The following is a 17,266-nucleotide window of genomic DNA, read 5'->3' on the forward strand; positions in this document are numbered from 1 at the left end:
ATTCTAAACTTCTAAGGAGGAAATTCCTATCAGCCCAAATTAAAGGCAATTTCAGAAATGCAAGGAGATAAAAAGTTTACCTCTTATCTTCCCTTTCTTAGTAAGGTACCAAAAAATGGTACACAGCAAAAGAAGGCATATGCTAAGATGGGAAAATACGGGATTCTGGAAATAATGGCACCAACTTAGAAGGTCTAGAAAAAAACGGACAGTTGTGTGGCGTAACTAGGTTGTAGGAGAAAAAGTATAAAGTGGGTAAGATGATAAAGCATCTGGAAAGAACTAAGAATACAGAAGGAAAATTAGGCAAGCAGAAGAATGTAAGGTGAAAGTTAACTGGAGGAAAAACCAAAAGCTGTACCACAAAGAAAATCACAGTGGCTCACGCCTGTAAAATATGGGCATTGAGCTTTACGGGGATTGATTGTAATATAACTACTTAGAAGGATGAGGCATAAGAAATGAGGGAGGTGTCAGTTAAACCATTTATCACAAAATGAAGGCAATTTGAACTCAATGTCTAAATTATCAATAGATAGCAATGCAAAGTAACTTCTCAATCTTTTAGTCTGGACTATTTAACCAAAGGTATGTGTTCCTTTAATAATTTTTATTTAGTTTATTAAAAGAAATGTTTACAACATGACACCAACAGAAGGGATCACAGTGTGTTGTGAAATTGTGAGTCTTCATTCCTTTTTCTTGGTTCTTTGTATTCAAAGATGCTGTTTAGTGCGTTCTGTTCTTCATCTTCTCTCTCGTTCGTTTTCCAGGTCTCTTCTACAGAAAAAGATATACCACATCTGGTCACATAGCAGCTTGCCTTCTGCCCCAGGTGAGGACGAACATAACTGAAGGGAGAGGGCAGGGTTGGGAATGGGAGGGGAGGCTGAGCCTGCTCCTCACCCGGACACCTGGGCTCACTTACATTTGATCCTTTCTTGCCAGGCCTCTTGAGGCCTCTGCCATGAGCTGTCTTGGCCCGGAAGCTAGATACATCATCATAGCTCTCCCGAGTGTTCCACTTTGAACCTTTCTTCTTTCCACCAAAACCAAACTTCTGGTTTTTATACCGTCGTTTAGCACTGGGCCTGGAAAAGAATGGTCCTAGACATCACCCACAGCACTGTAAACCCTCATGAATTTGATGGCCCAGCAATGCTCTCAGTTTCCTTTCTATAAGCAAAGCACCTTAGGCACATCTGTAACCCAGAATCTCATCCTTGGCCCCACAATCCTATGCTACAACCTCTCTAGACAAACTCATCTAGCTGGTTTATTTACAGTTCTGACCACCAGGGCAGGAAAATAAAGCAAGAAGCAGGGAAGGCTCTACATGTATCATGTGGCTTCCTGCTGTCTTTAGAAACCTTTTTATTTTAGGCCTGGTGTGGTGGCTCACGCCTGTAATCCCAGCACTTTGGGAGGCTGAGGCAGGTGGATCATGAGGTCAGGAGATCAAGACCATCCTGGCTAATATGGTGAAACCCCGTCTCTACTAAAAAAATACAAAAAATTAGCCGGGCGTGGTGGCGGGTGCCTGTAGTCCCAGCTACTCAGGAGGCTGAGGCAGGAGAATGGCGTGAACCCAGGAGGCGGAGCTTACAGTGAGCAAGATCACGCCACTGCACTCCAGCTTGAGTGGTGGAGCAAGACTCTGTCTCAAAAAAAAAAAAAGCAAGCTTTCTATTTTAACCAAATCTTGCTAAATCACCCTCAGTTGTGTCTATTCCTCTCAAGGGTAAATACATGCAGTTCACATCCAAATCTAATGTCACATTTGTAACATTCAAATGTAATGAAATGAATACATTCAAATGTAAACATTCAAATGTAATTATAGGCATTCGAATAACATTCAAATGGAATAACATTCAAATGTAAAACTGATCATCCAATAGGAATCTTGAATTCAGCATCTCCAAATTCATGTCATCTCCTGGACTGGCTCTACTTGCTGTACATATGCCCTCACTTGAGGCTGGCACTGCTCCCACCAACCCAGACACACAGGTCAAACATGTGAGAGTCAGCCTTGGTTCTTCTCTCACTCTTTATACCCAAGTCAATTACTAAGTCCTGCTCATTTCACCTCTTCAATGTTTCTTCAATCCATCTTCTCTTCTCCCTCAGTTGCCACTTTCAGGTTATTATCATTGCTCATCTGGACTTTTGCAATAGTCTCCTTGTCATTTTCTCAGCTTGCCTCAAGTCTGTCACCTATACAAAATCCACTGTAATCTTTTTAAAAACATGAATATAACCTGCTCATTATTATTAGTACAACCTACAACTTAGTCTCTCTACTGCCTTCTAGACAAAGCCCAACCTCCTCAACAAGGCAAACCCACAGCCCAAGTCCCCCCAGCCACATCGCACCCCTCCTTGCTTTGCACTGTATTCCCAGTGACACCAAGGGCTTACTGTTCCTCACAAACCCCTGAGATTTCACATCTCGATGGCTTTGCTCTTTCAGGCTTTCACTTCTTTCCAAACCCAGCTTGTCTTCTATTCTTGTGGTTAATTCCTACTCATGCTTCAAGCAATGCTCAAGTCGAACCCTCCTCCAGAAACCCATCCCCAGACCCTGTCAGGTATTTATAAAAGCTGCCTCAGTACTAATCCCCAAATGCCTCTATCATAGCACTTACTATCTTACATGGAAATTATCATTTCCCCTAGGCCTGGTATCCAGGTATGCAAAAAAGTGGACTAGAAAGAACAATGAGAGCCCACATTCTCTCTTTTAATCTTCATACTATGAGGCAGACACTCTTTCCTCAACTTAGCAGATGAGGCAATTAGCATTTAGAAAGGTATGGTAACTTGTTCAAAACTGCCCTCCTACTGAGTGGTAGAGTCGGGATCTGAACCCTAAGTCTGAACTCTCGACCATCACACTGTGTGATGAGGAATCAACTTTTACTCAGCATTCACTTAAAGGGTGCCACATACTTAAAAGTACCTTCTTGGGATGGGTGCAGTGGTTCATACCTATAATCCCAGCACTTTGGGAGGCTGAGGTGGGTGAATCACTTGAGGCCAGGAGTTCAAGACCAGCCTGGCCAACATGGCGAAAACCCACCTCTACTAAAAATACAAAAATTAGCTGGAGGTGGTGGCGGGCACCTGTAGTTCCAGTTACTCAGGAGGCTGAGGCACAAGAATCGCTTGAACCCAGGTGGTGGAGGTTGCAGTGAGCCAAGACTGTACCACTGCACTATAGCCTGGGTGACAGACTGAGACTCTGTCCAAAAAACACAAGTTTAAAAAGTGCCTTCTTTTACTCTTCAAAGACTGGCATGGCTAAAAGGGCCCATCACACAGTGCTAGGGGTCTCGGCCAGAGGCAGCAGCTGCACTGTCTGGACTCTATGGCTGTCCTGGTAGAGGTGCTATGTCTGCCATCCTTGTGACCTGTGGCCCCATCACACCTCACGGGATCCAAAGAAACCATGCCAGAACACTTCTCACCCCTTCTTCATCTGCTGGCCTTTGGCTCCTGCCTTCGTGCGCTGTGCCAGAGGTTTCTGATCTCCCTCAAGGAAATCCAGTTTATCGGAGAAGCCTGTAAGTGAAGAAGTAATTGTGATCGGCACCACTGTATTTTAAGAAGAAAAGTTTAAACCACCATATGAGGCTATTATTTGCTACACTGATTTTAACAGTCACATCCTGCTCTCCAACACCATTCCCAACACCTAGATCCGATAGGTCCACATCAACCAAGAAGGCTCCAAAGCACTAAGTGTTCAAATCAACTCTAAAGTACCTGCTACCCTTGTTCCCCTAGCACAGAGATGTACCAACCTTTCTGATACTTCTTAATAGCATTCATCATATGTGCTTTCTCCTGCTGCCTCTTCTGAAGAACCTCCGTTTGCACCTGTGATATGAACACAAGGACTGTTAACAGCTATTCCATACCATTACTCCAGTATCTACATTGTCTTAAGAGCAACACCATGATTAATGCTGCTACCCTTTGACATTTACTATGTGCCAAAAACTGTGTTAGGGACTCTAAGTATATTCTCAGATCTAGGTATATTCTTCATAGATGAAGATATATCTGTCTCATAACAATGCAGTGAAGTTGAAATTTGTGTTATCCCCTAAATTGAAGCACAGAGAAGTTAACTTGCCCAAGTTGCATAGTGAAAAAGTGCACAGCTGAGATGACCCAGGCTGTTTGACTCCAAAGCCAGCACTCATCCTATTATACAATCCTGCCTACAAAACTGAAGCAAATCATGTTTAAGACTACATCAATTTTCACATCGCATTTGGACAGATTATTTAACTCACTGTTACTAGGCATGAAAGTAACCAAAAGGAAGAGAAAAAAAAACAATGTCCCCAGGAAAAGAAAAGAAAAAAGTTTGAAGGATAAAAGGAGACACTTTATAATACTCTAACAGAGGGTTTCTCAATCTTGATACTGCTACAGTGTGGAGAGAATAATTCTTTGCTGGGGCGTAGGGGCCTGTCCTGCACTGTAGGATATTTAGCAGCACCCCTGCCCTCTACCTGCTGGATGCCAGTAGTACCCTCCCTCCCAAATCTGACAACTAAAAATATCACCAGGCAGTCATAGAAAACTCCTGGGAAGCAAATTCACCCCAGTTGACAACCTCTTCCCCAATGTTTCCTTAAATTAGGAACAGTGAACTAAAAGGCCCAAGTGAGTTTGTCTTTGCTTTTGGTAATTTTGGTTATGTTAAATTACTTATTGGTGTCTTTGAGAGAATCTCAACCATCCACCTCCAGATCAAAGAAATAATAAATCCGCAGCAGGCCTTCTGTAGAGGACAGGATCCCAGCCTATTCTTACTCTGCTGAGAATGTATCAGTGAAATGACCCCAAATGTGGACAAGAGTCCTGCAACCCAGATCACAACTGCTTCTGTCCAAATGTTGACAAAGTCTTAGCATCCACGCCAATCTTCCTCACATTCATGTTTTTCCACAATCCTAACTTTAAAACCCGTCATCTTCGTTCTTAGATGACCATGAAATAAAAAAGGAAAACCAAGAAAAGTTTCAGGGTATGCCTGATCTGGTGTTACATTAGAACTCAGACATTCACAGTTCAAACACACAGGTAATCTTTCAGATTGGACGACAATCATTAGGATAATTTCTTCAGGGACATGATTATCACATAGGCCAGTGAGTCCCAAACCAGGATGCATTTCAGAATCGCCTGGAAAGCTTTTGGGGAAGGGGGAAAACAGACACAGATTCCCGGGGATTCTGAAGTCTAGAATTCTGTTTTGAAAAACTTCCCCTGATGATTTTGCTGTGAGGTCAGGTTTGGAAACCACTCATCTGGACCCAGTGTATAGATACGAAAACTGAAGACCCGAGAGGTGACTGGCTCGCCTGCAGTCACCATACTACTCCTGGGGAAGCATTCATGTCCACGCAAGACTGTGCTCATGAATACCAGCACATACACTGAGAGACGGTAAACACACGATCAACACACAGCTCCATTCAGTTCAGGGGACCGCGTCAGACCACAGCAATCTCATCTAACACACACACCCCGCCTCTTCCTGTTCCCTGCACACTTTCCTTCTCACCTTCTTCCCGTATTTCCTAAGTGCTCGCAGTTGTTTAGCCTTTTCAGACCTCTCCATGGCAGCCTGTTTAGTCTGCAGCTTCTGTCGAATCTACAACACAAAATGCTGTCAGTTTGTTATTTGAATCTAGAACGACCACTACTTAGGATGCACTAGAGCAGGGAACAGATATTCCCTGTTCTTTAAACTGTGGAACTTGTAAATCATCAATTCCAATCCCTGAGGACAATGGGGCCCACAGGCTGAGCACTTTACCAAAAGTGTCAGAGTGAAGCCAGAGATTGAAAGTCACCTTCCCACTCCCAGTGTGCTGTCTGTTTCATTTTACAAACTGCCTATCTGAAGCCCAGGAAAGAAGACAAACTTCTCCCCATTTCTACCGTCAGTAGACTGAGGCTGGAAACCAGTATGCGACCTCAGTGTCCTTTTCTAGTATACCACATACACAATAAAAATCCACACAGATATCAGGTGCCTAGCCTTTTCAGTCAAACATACACAATTTTAGTTAAAGGACGAGAAGTTGTCAGTGAGAACTTGTACAGAGTTCACAGTGAGAAGGTGAACTACTACCATGACAAAAGCTCCCTAAAATCCAGTTTGAGACCCCAGGGTACTATTTAAATATACTCATCCCTCAGTATCCATTAGAGGATTAGTTCTAGGACCCACTACAGACATCAAAATCCACAGATGCTCAAGTCCCTTATATAAAAATGGTGTAGCGTTTGCATATAACCTACACTCGCCTCCAGTATACTTTAAAGTCAGGGGACCTCAACTCCTGGGCCACAGACTGCCATGAACCTGCTATGAATCTGTGGCCTGTTAGGAACCAGGCCACACAGCAGGAAGTGAGTGGCAGGAAAGCGAGCGTTACCACCTGAGCTCCACCTCCTGTCAGATCAGCGGCTGCATTAAATTCTCATAGGAGCCCAAACTCTACTGTGAACTAAGCATGAAAAGGATTTAGGTTGTGTGCTCCTTATGAGAATCTAATGCCTGATGATCTGAGGTGGAACAGTTTCATCCCGGAACTATCCCATCCCCCAGTTCATGAAAAAATTGTCATCCACGAAACCGGTCCCTGGTGCCAGACCACTGCTTTAAATAGTCTCTAGATTACTTATAATACTGAATTCAATGCTACGCATCATGTCATTCTCACAGATTCAATGTTCTCAGCGCATGGCAAATTCAAGTTTTCTTTTTCCAACATTTTCAAATTTTTTTCTCAAATATTTTTGATCCGAGGTTGGCTGAATCCACAGATGCTGAACCCATGGCTATGGAGGGCTGAGTATATCTTGGTTACATGCTGGCAATCCCCTCCTTCAGAGTTAAATGAGGTCCAAGTTCTACCCAATTCTAAATTGTACTGCATCTGAACCATCTAAGAATCCCTCATTTTATAGAGGAGAAAACTGAGGCCCAGAGAAAAGTAATTGTCTGCAAGTTCTAGCACTACCAGTGGCAAGGGCACAAGAATGCTGTCTTCTCTGCACACCATGCCATGACCAAGCCAGCTAGGAAATGCAATGGGCCATCTTCACCTCAAGGACCACACTTCTCACAGCACTGTTCCTCTCCTTAATTGCTGATTTTAGAAAAAATGTCATATGCATCTAATTGGTGGTAACTGGCATGACTCTGAAGTAGTCAATCTATGGAAGAGGTAATAATTGTCCTCTGACAACTGGCTCCCCATTATTGGGCTCACAGCTATCTTTCTAAGCCAGCTGAATATGCTTAAGTACAAAGTTTTGGCTTTCCAGAGGAAAACTTCTATTTCTTACCTTCTGCATCTGCAGATCAGACTTGGCCATTTCTGCAAAATAATCAGTGGGTCGCTTGGTAGGGACTTTGAGCTGATGGAGGCGGGGTAAGACTGCAAGCACTGCGGCCTGGGCTTGGCGGTAGCTGAGAATTGTGGGACAAAATGTGTAATGAGGTGAAGGAGAGAGGCCTTACGTTCCTTTTCACTGCCTCTCAAGAGTTATCCAAGCTCAGAAGGACTCTCAAAATCAGACCTCCATTAACAACAACAAACAAATAAAAACTGTCACCAAACCTCACTGATTTAGTATCTAAAAGAAATGTAGACATATACCAGTTTCTAAAAAGGGGAGGGGCACTGCTAAAAATAGTTTAAGAGAATGACTACTCTAAAGGTACCCATTAACACAAACTAATGTCGATTATGGATTCTTACGTAATTACTAAAGCAATTCCACACAAGAACATCCCATAAGCAATGTTTTGTTTTTTTTTTAACTGAAGCATGCACAAAAAGCTTTAACATGAATATTTCAAATTAGTCCATAAACTGGACTTTGAATCGTGACTGTGGACCAAGGAGCTCTCCTCTCAAACAGCGAGAATCTCCTAGCTATTCTTAGTCAAAAGAAGCCGCTCTCCCTACTCCTAAGCTTATTCTGAGTGCAGGCTTACTAATTTCCCCTCTTTGCCACTCTCCTGCACAAGGATCCTCAACTTCTCCAACATTTGAAAACATACAAACTCATCTCTCGCTGGAAGTCGTCTTCTGGATCAACAGCTTTCTGGTCCTTGATCTGAGGTGTTGGCGCCTCAGATCCACCGATTTCCGGCACCGGACCCAGCGTCACATCGAGTCTTTCAACCCATTCCAGATCCCGCTTGAATTCTGCCAAACATTGCTTCAGGCCATTCTAGAAAATCCAGACACTGAGCTCATAAGAAGGGGACTCTGAGTTTGTTCTTCCCAAGCACAGGCTGTTAGGCGAAGGGACAAAGCGCTAATCCCCAATACGCAGACAGGTAATATAGACCCTCTTGGCAAGGCTCAGGGTGCATCTTTTCCTGGGACAAAAATCGGTCTCCCAAGCCCAACAGCGGCTGGTGCGCATCCCAAGTCCGAGTACCCCCGACCCTGTGCCCGCGCTCACCACGTCGTTCACGGCCTTCTTCGGCCCCTCTAGCACGACATTGAGGCCTGGCTTCAGAAGCCCTCGGGAAAACGCATCCTGCAACTGCAGGACACAATCACGGTCACTCCCAGGGGTGTAAGACCCCCTCTCCCACGACCAGCCCCGCGAGCTCGGCTGACACTTACCTCTCTATCTGTGACAAGAGATTCATCGGATTCCGACTCCGAATCCGAGAGCGGAGGAGTGTCCATCTCGCGGCACGGACGTCCCACACCTACAGGAAGAAGCGGGGTATCCCGAGACCCAAGCGGTTAGCAGAGGGTGGCCCTGGCCGCCGCTGCCTGCCTTCAGCCCCCTACTCCCAGGCCGTGGCTCCACGTGCCACCGAGTCGCACCAGGGCGAGCAACTCACAGCTACTGCTCAACTTTTGATTGGGACTTCCGCTTCCGGCGGCAAACCATACTTCCGGTTTGTCGTTGCTATAGGAACCGCCACAGCGTTTGAAAGTGCCCGGGTTGCTTAGGATCCGCACAGGTAATGCCTGTGGATACATGCGTGGTCTGCTGACCCAGAGAGAAGTGAAAGGTGGGAGAGGGTACCTGGGGGTCGCCAGAAGGAGCTGGTAGCAGTGAGGGTACAAAGGAAAAGGCAGAAAAAGGAGCCGCGGCCATGGGGTGGCGCCCAGGAGGACCCCAGGGAAGGGGGAAGGGGAGGGAGAAAGGGGAGGGGCAAGGGGCGGGGAGGGCGTGTCCTGGATGCTGGGCGGGGCGTGTCTGGGCCGGGGGCGGGGGCGGGGCGGAGCGGGGCAACGCTCTCCACTCTGAAGCGCTGCCTTGGTGGTTCAGCAGAACTCTTTGGCGGGAGATCATGTCGGCCGTGGTAGCTCAGACGCTGCATGTTTTTGGTCTTCGATCCCACGTGGCCAACAATATCTTCTACTTCGACGAACAGATCATTATATTTCCTTCAGGAAATCACTGTGTGAAGTACAATGTGGATCAGAAATGGCAAAAATTCATTCCAGGTAAAAACCCTTTCCATCCTGACATATACAGGAATGGTATGTGCCATATATAACCCCATAATCCCAGCATGATGATTGGAAAGAAAGATTTTGGCCAATTTGAATATATATGCAGTATTATAAAGGTAGAGGAAATAAATGGCGACTTGTATTATGAAACTAGATTAATCAGTCACGCATACGTAGTTAAAATCACATATAAAATGTTAATTTAAAAGTACTTTTTTCACTGTAATTTCAGGAAAATATGTTAAGAATCCCTTTTTTGGTATCTTCAATATCATTGCCTTTGTCATTACCAGAGCCCCTTTTTGAGTTGTCTGACACAGTTTTCCTGAGCACACCACCTTCATTTCATCACCTTTTGAATCCATGTATGATGAAGACACTGTAAACTTTATCCCAAGTTGCAAATAACCATTTGTATAACATTACAGCCCTTATTTTTGTTCACGGTGGTCCTGTTGATGATATTCATGATTTCAACAACTGAATCCATTTTCCCATTTTTTGTTGCATTGACACCTTTTATTATTATATACACACGAAAGAATGTACCCTACATATATGTAATATTTAAAGAATTACAATAGAATGTAGATCTGTGAACCCAGCCACCAGCATAGGAAATAGAATATTACCAGTTCTAGGGCTTCTCCCTGTATTCTGTGTCCTGCTGCATCAGTTCAACATCATGCTTTTGAGATTCATGCATCTTGATACATATAACCAAGTTCATTGTATTGCTATGTAGTGTTCCATCATATGAATATAATGTCTCAAATATATGTATTCACTCTAGTGGTTAGGGACATTTGGGAAATAACAATCATATGCTATTACAAACTATACTACTATAAACATTCTTGCATGCGTATACATTCGTCTATCTGTGCAGATTCTCTAGGACACACGGCCAGGACTAAACTTACTGAGTAATATGATAGTACCAATTTACACTCCCACCAGGAGTGCATAAGAGTTCTCATTCCTCAGCAACCCTGCCAACCCTTAGTATTGTCCAACTTCCTAATTTTTTGCTAATCCAGTAGTTGAGAAAAGGAATTGTGGTTTTCGTTTGCATTTCGCTATCATTAATGATGATGAGTATCTGTTTACATGTTTATGGGCTATTCCTATTTAGTCGTATGTTAAATGCCTTGTTCAAGTCTTTTACTTGTTTTTTATAGTTCGTTGTGCAGGAAATTTTTGGCAATTGTATTGATTTACATGCACAATTTATCTATTCTGTATACCAATAATTTGTCAGATACATATATGTCTTGCAAATAATTTCTTCCAGTTTGGGGCATTTTTCTCCTACCTTACAGTATCTTTTGATGGACAAAAATTATTAGTTTTAATAAAGTCAGATTTATCAACCACATGATATTCTGTTGGAATAAACTGTACTAAATACAGTTGACTTTTATTTATTAATGTTTATTTCCAGCATATTTGCTAAACTATTATTAATTCTAATGATTTGTCTACAGATTATGTAGGGATTTCTATACAGACTATCATATTATCTACAAATAACAATGGTTTTCTTCCTTTTTCTTGTGCTACCTGTGCTGGTAAGCACCTCCAGACAGTGTTGAATACGGGTGATAAAAATGGACATCTGGCCAGGCGCAGTTGCTCACGCCTGTAATTCCAGCACTTTGGGAGGCTGAGGTGGGCAGATCACGAGGTCAAGAGATCGAGACCATCCTGGCCAATATAGTGAAACCCCATCTCTACTAAAAATACAAAAATCAGCTGGGCGTGGTGGCACGTGCCTGTAGTCCCAGCTACTTGAGAGGCTGAAGCAGGAGAACTGCTTGAACCTGGTAGGCGGAGGTTGCAGGGAGCCGAGATCGTGCCACTGTACTCCAGCCTGGGCAACCAAGCAAGACCCTGTCTCAAAAACAGAAATAAAAAAGATCATATGACTTTTCAATATTAATTAAATTATGGTTTTATACAGACAACATTAATTTATATTTGCTGTCATACTTACCAAACTCTTTGCCCACCGTCACTCTTTACAAATCAGATATTCCAGGTGGGATCATTTTCCTTCTGCATTTACTGATAATGTGTTAATAAACTCTCCCAGTTTTTGTCTGAAAATGACTTTATTTTACCCTCACTTCTGAAAGATAGTTTCAACAGGTATGCAATTTTTATCAACACATTATAAATCATATTCCATTGTGTTTTTTTGGCTTCTGTTTTGTTGCTGTGCTTAAGAAATTAGCTATCAGCATCGTCTTTCTGTAGATGATCTTTTTTTCTGGATGTTTAATGTCTGTCTATGGTGTGTGTGTGTGTGTATATATCTATACACATACACTATATACATATATATGTATAAAATATGCACCATATATACACACCATATACATATATGTACATGTATATATGATGTATATATATACATATATATGTATACATATGTGTATATATATACACACACACACATAGATACACACAGACATACAGTATAGTTTTTATTTTCATTTTTTATCCTCTTAGGGATTCTTTGAGATTCCTGGATCTAAGGACAGGTATCTTTTTTGTTCTGTTATCTCCTTCTGGAACTCCAAACCGTCTCAACTCCATCCTCCACAGTTTTTTTCTTTTCTTTTCTTTTCTTTTCCTTTTTTTAAGAAACCAGGTCTCACTCTGTTGCCCAGGCTAGAGTGCACTGGCACAATCATAGCTCACAGCAGTCTCAAACTCCTGGGTTCAGGCCATCCTGCCCACCTTAACCTCCTGAATAACTGGGAATACAGGCATGCACCACCTTGACCAGCTAATTTTTTTTATGTAGATGGGGTCTGGCTATGTTGCCCAGGCTGGTCTTGAACTCCTGGACTCAACCCATCCTCCCACCTCAGCCTCCCAAGTAGCTGGGATTACAGGTACAAGCCACCACACCGTGTATATGTATGTGTGTGTGTGTGTGTGTGTGTGTGTTTGAGACAGAGTTTCGCTTTTGTTGCCCAAGCTGGAGTGCAATAGCTCAATTTCGGCTCACCACAACCTCCACCTCCCAGGTTCAAGTGATTCTCCTGCTTCAGCCTCCTGAGTAGCTGGGATTACAGGCATGGGCCACCATGCCCAGCTAATTTTGTATTTTTTAGTAGAGACAGGGTTTCTCTGTGTTGGTTAGGCTGGTTTTGAGCTCCCAACTTCAGGTGATACGCCCACCTCGGCCTCCCAGAGTGCTGGGATTATAGGCGTAAGCCACCACGCCCGGCCTGTAAATATATTTTTAAACATTTTTTAATGAAGGAGGGGGCCATGAAATCAAAAGTACCTAGAGCCCTCAAAAACCGTAATGTGACCCTGATTGCATTTCCCAAATAAAGTATTTACACTTTAATCTTTGCCTGAGGCTCTGTTTTCTAGAGGATCACAGCCTTCATTTTCATTCTTATTACCTCATGGTTGTGAGATGAGAGTTCTATCTCCAGATATCACCTCTAGATTTCGGGAAAAAGGGGATAGAATGCATCTGTCTGGTTTTTAAGGAAGCACCAACTTTATCATAAAGCCACTCTAGAAGACTTCTGCCTCCACCTCGTGTCCAGAATGTCACACACGTCAGCTAACTGCAAGGGAGGCTGAGGAATCCAGTAGTTGGCATCCCAGCCTCTGGAGGAGAGGAGGAGTGATGAGCCAGCCACTCAGGGAATAAAGGCCTCTATGGTCTGACCCGATTCCACCCCTTTAGGCCCATCTTTGGTCACCCCATCTCACATGCAGTGCCCCAGCAAACCCACTGCTTGCAGTTCTCGCACTATGCCGTACCCTTTGTCACATCCACCCCTTGGCTCAAGCTCTTACTGCCACCTGCCACCCTGCCCCCATCTCACCTCGCCCCCTGCCCTCCTTTAGGAAGCTTTCTCTGACTTCTCCTCCCACCTCATCCTCAGAGGTGCCTGCCCTAGTCAGTTTCTTTTGGGGACAGAGTCTCCCTCTGTCTCCCAGGCTGGAGTGCAGTGGCACGCTCTCAGCTCACTGCCGTCTCCGCCTCCCAGGTTCAAGCAATTCTCCTGCCTCAGCTTCCTGAGTAGCTGGGATTACAGGTACCTGCCACCACACCCGGCTAATTTTTTTATTTTTAGTAGAGACAGGGTTTCACCATGTTGGATAGGCTGGTCTCGAACTCCCCATCTCAAGTCATCTGCCTGCCTCGGCCCCCTGAAGTGCCAGGATTACAGGCATAAGCCACCACGCCTGGCGCCTAGTCATTTTCATAATGCCCAAACACAGCTATGCCAAGGCTGCCTTTATTCTTTCTGTCCACTCCAATGCCCACTACTGTGCCTGGTTCCTGTTGAATCCTGGTGAAAGTGTGATCTACTCTGATTATTTCCTTTTTCCTCTGTTTGCAGGCTCAGACAAGAGTCAGGGCATGTTGGCCTTGTCCATCAGTCCCAATCGTCGGTATCTCGCTATCTCTGAGACTGTGCAAGAAAAACCTGCCATCACCATTTATGAATTGTCATCCACCCCTTGCCGGAAGCGCAAGGTTCTTAATAATTTTGACTTCCAAGTTCAGAAATTTATTAGCATGGCTTTTTCTCCAGACTCCAAATACCTGTTGGCTCAGACATCACCTCCAGAGTCAAATCTTGTCTATTGGCTGTGGGAAAAACAGAAAGTAATGGCCATTGTTAGAATCGACACTCAGAACAACCCTGTCTACCAGGTACCTAGTAGTGTGACAAGTATCGTGAAAATTATAAAAAATAGAACTACTTTTTATTGAGTGCTGTGTGCCACAGTTCTGATTTCCTCCATGCATTTTTATATTTAGTCTTACAACCACCATATAAGGTATGCACAATCATTATCACCATTTTACAGATGAGAGAGCTGAGGCTCCAAGAGGTTAGGTAACTCACCCAAGATCACAGAGGTAGTGAGTAGCAGAGCTAGGAGTTCCCCAGCTCCAGCTCCTATCTTCTTTACTTTGGCCCAGAACTGCTTTCTGGTCACAGGTTTGGCCCAGAAGTGCATTAATAAAACTTGCTTTCTCTCCCTGGTCCTAGCCTCTTTTTCCAGCAGCATTGCCGGGCAGTAGGAAGATTTCCGAAATGTGATGTAAAGTGGTAGGTCTTTAGGAAGCTGTTGCTGAAGTTGCAGTTATGTAAGGAGCAGAACCTTCTATTGTGTCTTGAGGGCAAAAGGAAGAAGACCCCTCAGGAACCTGATTGATGGCTTAGGCAAGGGGTCCCAAGGAGGTTTGACATTGGTTCACTCACCCTAGTCTGGGATCTAGCACTCAATTCCACAAGTTCCATGACTCAGTTCTGTTCATGTTCAGGGATTCTAGCTAATCAGTGTCTCCCGCATAGACTCACTTATTCAACCCACAAGATGTTGATGTGTAAACCAGCATATTACAACCAGAACGCTCACATTATTTATCCAGTGTATTCCCTTCCTAGTAGTAGAGAAGTTGCGAGGTGAAATTATAATAGTAATCAGAAAGCTGCTGAGTGATTATTCCAGAATCAGACCAAAGGCAGGTAGAACCAGAAGAGGATTTCAACCAGGCCACAGTGAGGCCTGATGAAGCACCTCCTGCTCTGACTAAGTAGATTCAGCAACCATTTATTGGATGCCCATGATGAATTCAGCACTGGGAAAACAGAGATGAAAAAGTCACAGCCCTTCAAGTTGCTCACTGTCTAGCCAGGACAGCAGGTTGACTGCCTATTACTGTACAGGTAGTCCCCAACTTACTATGGTTAAACTTAAAATTTTCATCTTTACAATGGTACAAGAGTGATATGCACTCTGGAGAAAGAGGCCAAGTGATATACTTTCATGATGCTGGGCAGCAGCTGCAGCCACAGCCCCCAGTCAGCCACTCAATCACGAAGGTAACAACCAAGGTACTCTACAGTGTGGTGCTGTGTGGCCACATGGCTTTGCCCATTTTCAGCTTATGATGGGTTTATCAGGACATGATCCCATTGTAACTAGAGGAGCAGGTGTATATTGGGCTAACAGCTGTGGTTGAAGGATGTTCAGTTGGTAGGAGACCACATAGCATCCCCTGACATGTGATTTCTTTCCTCCTGGACAGGGCTATGTAAACCTATCAGACCCTCTTTTTCTGTGTTTCCAGCTGAGCTTTATTCCATTTTGTCGGCACTGGGTGTGGCTCTTGTCAAAAGCTGCTCATTCTGCTCTTTGGCCTTTGTAGATTTCCTAGTTTGACTCCTAGTTTGACTCATATCCCTATAAATATAATGGATAAATATACTGGATTATAGATGTGTCCCCTTATCAAATGCAACATAAAATTACATGATTTTGTGATGTTTAGGAGATATTCTGAGCAGCCTGAAATAAATATTAACTTGTAAAATGGGAAATAATTCCATCAAGATTAGTTTCATAAATTTTTTTCTTCAATTCTCTCACATTTTACAGGTCAGCTTCAGTCCACAGGATAACACTCAGGTGTGTGTCACTGGAAATGGGATGTTTAAGCTTCTCCGTTTCACTGAGGGAACCCTGAAGCAAACCAATTTTCAGAGGGGAGAACCCCAAAACTATCTAGCCCACACCTGGGTGGCTGATGACAAGATTGTTGTTGGCACTGACACAGGCAAACTCTTCCTCTTTGAATCTGGAGATCAGCGTTGGGAGACCAGCATAATGGTCAAAGAACCCACCCATGACTCAAAGAGCCTGGATGTCATCCAGGAATCAGAGAGGTAATGGTGCTTCCTGGGCTGGCACTCCCACATTCACTGTACTAACAGCATTATACAGAAGACAGCACTCTTTAGAAACCACACATAACCCCTCTGCCATAAAAGTCAACTATGCCCATTTTCCCTCTTCCTCTCGAAGAGTTTTCATCTATATTTAAGCACAACTTTAACAGTTATAACCATAGGCTAGCTACAATTCTTTTTATTTTTTATACCTAACCTCATTTTATAAGCATTATAATATGGCTGGTCTTCAAAACTATAGTTTTAGAAACATATTTTACAGTGACTAATTTAATGAGTTGATTCATGTCCACCAAGCCCTTGTAGTATACAAAAGGCATCTCTTGCTAGATGCTGGGGACACAAGTCCTCACGGAACTTGTAATTCAGCAGGAGGCGACAGACCAACAAATGCAAGGAAATGTTTTAGGTAAATCTGACAGAGGATGGGGTAAAGTGCAGTCTCAGGAAGGAGTGGTTATTGACCATGGTAAGAGAGATGCCACATTACCGCTGTGACAACCAGTAAAAATCATATCTCCTGTGGATTGGAATGTACCATTGCATGCACCAGACATTGCTTTAAACACTTCATAAATATTCCCATTTGATTCTTACCCTATATAGTTCATACTATTATCATGCCCATTTTGTAGACAAGGAAACTGAGGATCAAAGAGGTAAGTGGCCTATCCAAGATCATTGCTCTGAGAAGTGGCAGGCTCAGGATTCAAACCCAGATCTCTCGGATGCCAGAACCTGGGCCCTCAACCCCAATGACATCCTGTAGATTCTTCTTCTTCAATAACCTTCAATCCACCCATTTTCACTACCATCCCCCCATGCCAATGGCATATCCTCTTTTTTTTTTTTTTTCTTTTTTTTTTTTGTAATTAGGAGCTTCCTAAAAAGTCCCCATAACCTTCTCCAGGAGCTGCGTTCACAGTCCTTAAGCTCTGGGGTCCAGGCCTCCCAGAAAAAAGCCCAGACTCGTTGGCTTGGCCCAAGCAT

General features: G+C 43.7%; 2 protein-coding genes across 3 annotated transcripts in view; one reads left to right on the top strand and one right to left on the bottom strand.

Annotated features, from left to right (window-relative positions):
- Positions 1–468: 468 nt before the first annotated feature.
- EBNA1BP2 (EBNA1 binding protein 2) lies at positions 469–9,193 on the bottom strand. 2 transcript variants are annotated; one of them, XM_012001769.1, is made up of 10 exons: positions 8,909–9,193; positions 8,682–8,770; positions 8,515–8,598; positions 8,105–8,277; positions 7,384–7,507; positions 5,588–5,677; positions 3,810–3,885; positions 3,474–3,567; positions 929–1,091; positions 563–780 (listed from the first exon to the last, which is right to left on the bottom strand). In XM_012001769.1, exons 1-10 carry the CDS (start codon positions 9,048–9,050, stop codon positions 730–732), a joined length of 1,086 nt encoding a protein of 361 aa, XP_011857159.1. In that variant the 5' UTR covers positions 9,051–9,193; the 3' UTR covers positions 563–729. The 2 variants fall into 2 exon arrangements, with proteins under 2 accessions (XP_011857158.1, XP_011857159.1); XM_012001768.1 differs by having other exon boundaries at positions 469–1,091; positions 8,909–9,172.
- CFAP57 (cilia and flagella associated protein 57) overlaps positions 8,778–17,266 on the top strand; it is an 89,633-nt gene continuing 81,144 nt past the window's right edge. Inside the window, exons 1-4 of the mRNA XM_012001914.1 lie at positions 8,778–9,082; positions 9,346–9,521; positions 13,913–14,229; positions 15,966–16,252. Of these exons, the coding sequence (XP_011857304.1) occupies positions 9,365–9,521; positions 13,913–14,229; positions 15,966–16,252 (761 nt within the window). The 5' untranslated portion in view covers positions 8,778–9,082; positions 9,346–9,364. The remainder of the gene's footprint in view (positions 9,083–9,345; positions 9,522–13,912; positions 14,230–15,965; positions 16,253–17,266) is intronic.

This window comes from Mandrillus leucophaeus, unplaced genomic scaffold, assembly GCF_000951045.1.
Source record: "Mandrillus leucophaeus isolate KB7577 unplaced genomic scaffold, Mleu.le_1.0 Scaffold67, whole genome shotgun sequence".
Lineage (NCBI taxonomy): Eukaryota > Metazoa > Chordata > Mammalia > Primates > Cercopithecidae > Mandrillus > Mandrillus leucophaeus.